General features: G+C 35.4%; 1 protein-coding gene across 1 annotated transcript; it reads right to left on the bottom strand.

Annotated features, from left to right (window-relative positions):
• Positions 1 to 4,961: 4,961 nt before the first annotated feature.
• Positions 4,962 to 7,388, bottom strand: LOC137724365 (hydroxyacylglutathione hydrolase cytoplasmic-like). Its single transcript, XM_068463113.1, has 5 exons — positions 7,322 to 7,388; positions 6,993 to 7,115; positions 5,912 to 6,046; positions 5,610 to 5,724; positions 4,962 to 5,092 (listed from the first exon to the last, which is right to left on the bottom strand). The coding sequence occupies exons 1-3, from the start codon at positions 7,330 to 7,332 to the stop codon at positions 5,950 to 5,952; spliced, it is 231 nt and encodes a 76-aa protein (XP_068319214.1). The 5' UTR covers positions 7,333 to 7,388; the 3' UTR covers positions 4,962 to 5,092; positions 5,610 to 5,724; positions 5,912 to 5,949.
• Positions 7,389 to 8,406: the final 1,018 nt, after the last annotated feature.

Consider the following 8,406-nt stretch of genomic DNA (forward strand, 5'->3'; position numbering starts at 1 on the left):
ACAAACTAAAACATGGGATGGTGAACTTCGTACCTTGGAAAGGATAGACGCATGTGGGATCTACAATGCAGAAAGCTCTTCGAGATCGGTCCAAACTCCGCTGTCAATGACGGAAAGAGAAGCCAAGGAGGATAAAGAACGGTGAAAGTCAAACTCTCGCAACCGAGTATACGAGACGATAAGAAATCATATATTCATCCATATATTGAATTACCCTATGAACTATTTTCTTTTGACAAATCAAAATTACTACCTTCGCAGATGCGCAACATATGCATGCTGGCTCATATTCTTCATCTACTCAGGTTGTACAGTGTAATTATCCAACTACCAAAAAGACCAAGAGAATGAAACTTCTGCTACTAAAAAGCTCAAACTCATAAAACTCCAATTGTTAGCACCCTACCATAAAGTTTATGAGTTGAGAATCCCAATACTTAAGTGTAGCAAGATCATAAGCTCTTGAAGCTTTTTCCTCCATGTCATAGCCACCTGCCGTTCAAATTAACAAAATTTTAATGCCAAATAAAAAATGAATCAGTGATAATTTAAACTAAAATCCCCAATTATTGTTGTAGAGAAAATATATACCAAGATAAACTGCATTGATTTGAATGGAATACAACAACAGCATAACACATGACATGTATAGAATTAATGGTAAAAGTCAGATTTCAACAGCAATTAATAGCAACAGTGAGATTTCAGCACTGGGTAGGGACCCAAAAAAATTCAGTAAAAAAGAAACAATGAAGCTGCAACTGAAATAAATAAAAAAATGCTCAAACCAATCTAGAATTCACAATTTTCCCTAGCATTACTAAATTAACAATAAAAAAAACTCATATAAATTTACAGGAAAATAAAAAAATGTAAATTAACATTAATATAAACTTAGCCACAACCCTAGATAAACCCATACTGAATCACAACTAAACAGAAAACACATAATCCTGAAATCAAACCTCAGATGAATAAAATTGGAATAAAATAGTAAACTCTGGTACTTAATTCTTCTCAATAGCTTAATACATGTGTTACAATATTTTATTTTCTTTTTGTGTTGCGTAGGTTGCCTTCTTGACAACCAACACAACTGGAAGAAAGCTTTTGCTATTCTGCTGAACAACTTCTACCACCCTCTATCAATCTAAATAAAACAATGTTCTCCAATATTTTTTGTTGTGTAAATAGCTTAACACATCATGAATTTCCCAATATTTTCTTCATGTAAATACCTTAGCATTTCACAATTTTTTGTGTCCAAATGCTGCTACCGATAAAAAACCACAGGGTAAGTTCTAACCCAATTCATTTAAGCATATAACAGAATGGTGATAACACACTTCAATCAAATTGGTTACTCCTTCCACCCAATTTTTATCAAACATATAGAACCAAAGACCAATTGTTTAAACGTATTTAATAAAGGATTTATTTAAAATATTCCTTCAAATACATATTGCTAACTGGCAAGATATGCATCGATTTAGTTAACCCACACAAACTGATAAGTGCACTTGTTGTTCAGATTAAAACTAATACAAATTACCGAGACTCATTTAATTAAAAACTGCAAAATGATTATTCAAATGTAGATTCATACAAAGTCTAATACTGAAATAAAATTTACAACTCAATTAAAAACATTTGTCCAAGCACTTGCTCAGTGCATTTCCCACTTTCCTCCAGATTCATCACTTTTTTCCCTTTTTCTGTAAAACCACAAATCTGTAAAAGAAAGAAATGGAAACGGAAAGAACAATGGTGAAAACGCACCCAAAACAAAGAAACGACGATGACGGATGCGTGTCCAGGATGGGCAAAAGCGCCATTTAACTGTACCAAGCAGGCGGAGAAAGGGAAAAATGAGAAGCCAGCAAGGGCATTTCCACCATTACACTGCTCATGAACATTTTTTTCCCCCGGATTTTAGCATATAGATAATTTTTTAGCTATAGGAAAAGCCCCTTTCTCAAGCTTCATGGTATTTATAAGAAAATATGTCCGTGCATTGCTGCGGGAATTGAATATATTAGTCGTGACATGCATGAATAATTTCCACGCAAACTAACTTAAAAGACGGCGTAGTACCTAAGAACCAATGAAGTAAAACTTTGCTTGCTATAGACGGATATGCATGCTATAAGAAAGCATTCATTTGTGGATTGTATTGTGCCATTAGTATTATACTCATAGTTTCAAGTGCTAAGCCTACTATATGGGGAAAAACACGAAAAAGGGAAAGCAGAAAAATAGAAGACATAATATTTGAGCATCTGGTAGGAATTGCAAGTTTCTGAAAAAACTGCTAAACCTTCTCACAAATTCAATCGTTAAACATTACACTGTGACCTAAGATAAATATAAAGTATATAGTTCGTTCACAAATCAAAACAAAGTGCTATCAAAGGAAAATGTTTAAGATGATGAAAATAAAAAAACTGGACTTGGCAACCATATTTTCTATCGGTAACCAAACGAATAATTTAGAATGATACAAACACAATTCTAGCTCATCTAGTTGCTCTCATCCTCAGCTCTGTATTTCAAAGACTAAGTAGCCATGTTTGCAACAGTTGCCAAATAATCACCATCTGAAGATTGAGAATAACCCACATTGTTCACATCGCACAAAATTTTATTGAAACGGGGACAAATTAACATATTTAAAGTAAGCATCAAGATGTAAAAATATTTCAAATTAGTGATTAATCAACCAGTCAGTCAGTCTCAATGATCTATCAATACCATGGACATCATACAGAAATTCAAGTAAGCCCTATAAACTATCAATTGCTCAACTCCATCACTCTTCCACCATTGTTTCTAATTTACCTCTCCTTGGAGCTTTTTGATTACTAATTTATATACAGCAAATTGAACAGTCCATTTCAAATCAAATATACATGGGCAGAAAAGCAAAACCTAAACTCCCGCCACATAACTTAAATCAATAATCAAACAAAGAAAAATTCTTGGAGACCAGAACGAATCCAAATGGATTTTCATGCGAGTGATTGTAATTGCCAAACAAAACACATATATTTAAGTGCCCAAAATTTAAGCTTTACATCATAATCTATTCTTGTAACAAAAACAGTTTCTCAGCCGTTGGGTATTTTCTGTGGCTTTCAATCAATAGTCGTACTTATATAGAAAAAAAGTAAAATAGTCGAACACAAATGAAAGAAAGACGGATCAAATTATTAAGAAATCTAAGTTAGAGATGTTCAAATTCACTTTCATGTGTACGATTCTACTTACTAAATATAAGAGGGAGTTTTAACAGTTAATAGGAGATTGTTCTTTCTTATAATTGATTCAAGACTTTCAACCTTCAAACTTCAACACATTTATTCTTACATTTTACCAATCGTTAGACATTGCTAATTGCCAAGATAGCAAGATAATGAATTCCATGAAAAAAAAAAAAATGACATGCAACTTCAACTTACCATGCCAAAGAAGCTCCATAAGAGTACGTAGTGGCTTCCTCCTTACCACATGTATCAAAAGCATTGCAACCGTAAATCCTGGAAATTATAAAAAAAACATCCAGTCAATAGACAATATAATAGTTGTGGGAAGGTGAGTATACAATCAAGAATCTAAGATATACTTGATTTGTGATTCCATTATAATTTCACACACAAAAAAGATCAAATTTTGATTGAAACATCAAACAAAACAATCTCATCTGTTACAGATCGGACCAACCAAATAAAGAATCTATTGATATGGTTTTCAACCTAACTATAAAGGAGTGTTATAACAGCGCAATGAACAATATTTGAATCCAACTAAAAAGAAACTGATTGTATGTTATAAATTCTATGGGGAATTAGATTTTGCAGATTAAAAAAAGTCGAAGAATATTGAAAATTAATAAACCCCATCACAACATCGCATCAGCAAAGAATCAAATCCAAATGTAAACTGTAGAAGAGTGATAATTGCATAAAGAATATGATTATAGGAAGCATAAATGGGATATTGAGGATCTCAAGTAAATTCGCAACAACACAAAACCCAACCAGCAACAATTCGTTCATGACATCTTAAAACACCAAATTTCGTCCCGAAAACAGGACATTTAATGCAGAAAGCTTAAAACTTTGCCTCCCAAAACTAACATCTGAGAGAGCGTTGCAATTCTTATCTTTAAAAGCATGAATGGTGAACTTAATCAAAGAATAAGAATTATTTGCACAAAAATTAACTGTATTGAGAAACTCACCATCCCACTTCTCACGATGATGTATGATGATAAAACCAATTGGTGGGTGCACTGAAATATATTCACAGGCCCATTAAATACACGAACATCATACAGTGAATTGCATATAAAGTACAACATTATCATGTATACCTCGAGGCGGCATTGGATACGATCATTATAAAGTCTTCATCTCTGACACCAAGAGCACTTAGCATCTCAGAATTCCTCATCGCCCTGCCATTATATAGCAGCTGCTGTTGCTAAAGCAGCACCTGTGTCTGCTTATATGCACTGAAAAACATATCACGCATTTGTTATACATTTCTCTATTAACTAATCAACTAACTGAAATTAAAATCAGCTTCCAAACCAAAAAAGTTCTGAACTTTTAATTCTGCAATCACATTCAGTTCTTCATCTCTTACTCTAAATCCCAATTACAGAAATATCTAAACATTACTTCAATTTAATATTGTTTTCCCCCAAAACAGCACAATCCCACAAAAAAAGGTTTTAAAAAAAAAAAAACAAAAAATCATGAATTAAATTAAACTTCTCACCTCCACCTCCAGCAGAACTTTCACATTCTCACCCTATCACAAAAAAATCAAATCAAGTTTAAAAAAAAAGGAGATCTTCAACTTCCAAATTAATTGAAAGAACTATAAAATCAATTAAGGGTTTCTGCTGAAGTGAAAAGTAAGGGTCTTACAGTCTTGTGGGGATCGACGTTTAAGGAGAGGATCTGTTCGTCTCCGGTCATCACTGTGAACTTCATCTTCTTCAATCCATCGTAAAAAACCAACAATAAATCATGAATTAAATTAAACTTCTCACCTCGGCCTCCAGCAGAGCTTTCACATTCTCAACCTGTCGCAAAAAAAATAAAATCAAATTCAAGTAAAAATAAAAAAGTGAACTTGAATATAGCAACCCTACTCCCCCTCTTACAGTATATAAGGAAGTTGTAATCCAATCATGTTAAATTCACCCTTTTAAACGCCCCACAATTTATCTAATAAAAAGAGAAATTGAAATGAAAAAAACAGAAACCCATACGGAAAGTAGTGATGGAAAGCTCCCTCTACTGTCATTTTTTGCCTAAACTCAGTGAATTAATCGGAAACGAAAGAAAACTAAGAACTTGATTAATTGAGTGATTAAGAAAACATGGACTTGGTTAACTTGATATATGAAAGCTGAATTCATTGACAGATGCTTCACATCGATCACGCATCCACTGTCTATTTCCAGAAAAAGGATACATTATCTGGATAACAGCCCCTAGTAATGAATTGATACTCAAAAATCCCACAAAACAAAACCATCCACAAATACACATTTCACTATAAAGCATGAAAAGAGAAGGATTAAGGCTCGAAGGTACCTGTTGGGTGAAGTGCAGCGAATTCGAATGATGGCGCTAGGTAAGAGGACCTTGTTTCGGAAAGGAAGGATGCTGAGGCTAGTGGGAAGCTCCACCGATTCCACCATATTTGCAACTTGTAGCGAGAGGAAAGAAGAAGAAACAGAAAGGAGAGTCAGAGGAGGAGCTAGAGAACACAGGCATTACCATATAAGTGCCCTAAACGAAAAACAAAAAAACTTAACACAAAATTATGGATGTCGTTGGAGACCATTTTTAAATGAAACAAATAAATATTGGGAAGCACTGATTGTCAAACTAACCTGACGAACTTCTCTTGCTGAAAATTCATGACTACAACTTATTTTCTAGAATCTCCAAACGGAAAGTTAACCTCTGAACGTTTGGATAACCCGAAGAACTTCCTCATGCACCACCATGTTCCCAAAAGCAGTCCCCTGACAACGATTCAAAGTGAAATAAAGTGAATTCAACATAGAAACTTCTATAATTTCACATGTTTCCTAAAATTACTCGGCTACGTGTTCATAAAAGGGGAAACTTCTTCTGAAGCCCAAAAGCAATATCAAAGTGCTATTTGCCCCAATTCAAGAAGCAGAAATCGCACTAATACTAAATATACATACAAAAATATCTTCATTTGAGCAATATCCCCCTAAATTTAGCATCCACTGTTTTCATACATTCATAAATTCATTGCTAACAACAAAATGTAATAAATAAATAAAATATAAAATAAGGTCAAAAATGGACCAACGGGACCCCCAAAAATCATATAATTTCAACAAAAACGTGATATTTTGGATTTCCAATTTCATATCCTTTCAAGAAAAGATCATAAAACTAAATTGTTAACATTCCCAAAAACTGAAAATCCAATCTTTGGGGGAAATCCATGAGAGCATGCAGTTGCATCAGTCAAAATATATTCCTTACCTCAACTAATTGGATTAACCAACAGAGCTAATTTTTATGATAATTAGTTAATTACACATCTAGAGCTATCAGCTATAGTGAATCTTTTATCTCCAACCTTAAATATTACTCCCTTAGTTAGTGCTTCTTTGCAGACCACAACATTGAATACGATTAATTAGGTGCTACATCGGTGGTGATTTGTGAGGACCTCTATACTAATTAAATCGTACAATACAATTTCAAGATCTAATTGCAACAACTCGAAATCATAGCAAGACGATCAATCGATGCAAGAGACCTCAAGAGCGGGGATCATTTTTCCCTGAATATGAATCCGCATCATCTACCCAACTAAGATATAAATCCCCATAAATCCATTTCTGGAAAGTACTAAAATACCCAAAACAAATATATATATTATATCAGCATGAATATGAGGGATTGGATGAGAAAGTCTAAATAGACCAGTAATGGCGAGTGGTGAGGATGAGCTTGATACGGACGCCATGTTCTTGGGCTGCTTTCAGAACCTTCTCAGGTTCAACTGGATCCACAACTGCTGCTTTATTGGTACTCTCGTCAATAATTCTAAACACCAATAACAATTGAATTAAGAACTGATCAATATTTAAGCACAATTAATTAATAAAACCCTAATTAGGATAATCAGAATGAGATGAAAAGGGTGGATACAACCTTTCTGCTTTTAAAAACATGCTATAAATTTGTTCCGCACTTAGAAATACAGGAAATTAGAGAATTTTAATCAAGTGTTCGCAAGCGTATAACATTACCTGCATCCCATTCATGAAACCAAGGCTTATACACCCAAACTAAAAGGCAAAGCCCTTGAACGCTTCTTGTAACAGTCCGTTCCGGAAATTTTAAAAATGTACGCGTGAAAAGACGATTTTGCCCCTAGCGAGATTTTCGTTGTGTGGTTGTTCTTTTTGGTTTGGTGTGGCTGGTTTTGCACCACACACTCTTCCCCACATTCACCCTCACCTTTCCCCTGCCCTGCACCCCCCTATCCCGAGCCCTTTCTTTCCCATTTCCCCCTCCATTGTACGGACACACACACAAACACACCAAATCATCATAGATCAAAGAAACAAAGTACATATCCATGCTCGTGAGGCTCGTAGGAGTCCAACCATACCCATTTCAGGTAAGGTTACCTTCGTTTTCACGTCGAACTCGAGATACTCGATTTTTGGCACTGTTCATGCACACGTAATTTCTTGTGTTTTTGGGAATTTCAAGCTTGTAGGAAGCTTGGTGAGGTCCTTAGGAGGCTCGGGGTGGTTCCTTTGAAGGTTTTGGACGTCGGGATCGCGAGTTTCGAGGTTAGCCAGAGTTGGGGGTATTTTTCAGTCGAGATTTCGTGGATTTTAGCACTTGAAAGTGGTATGATTTTGTTCCTCTCGTTGTAAGCTTCAATTTGGTACCAATTTTGTGAAGTTTGGTTGAAAAACGAAGAAGATAGGACGATTTAAAGATTTCGTGATTTCACGATTTTCCGGCGCCGGCGACGGCGCCGGAGTCTCACTAGAGAAGATGACGGAATATTTCGTCAGTTTGGACGGAATATTCCTAACGCCGTTGACGGAAACCATTAAAGATAACGGAATATTCCTGACGGCGTTAACTGACGCCGTCAGCGTGCCAGGCACGTGCCTGCGCTTGGCCGGCGAGTGTGGCCGTGCCTTGCCCGGTGCGTGGGGGCGCGTGCGGCGGTGAAATTTTTTTCTAAAAATATGGGGATGTTCCTGAGGTTGAGTAGATCACGTTGGTGTATTCATACACCCCATTTGAGCAATGTATGAAAAGTTATTTCTAAAGGTTGGTTATGTGCTTTAAAATTAACGTTTTTATAGTT

Source organism: Pyrus communis, chromosome 2 (assembly GCF_963583255.1).
Source record: "Pyrus communis chromosome 2, drPyrComm1.1, whole genome shotgun sequence".
NCBI classification, from domain to species: Eukaryota; Viridiplantae; Streptophyta; class Magnoliopsida; order Rosales; family Rosaceae; genus Pyrus; species Pyrus communis.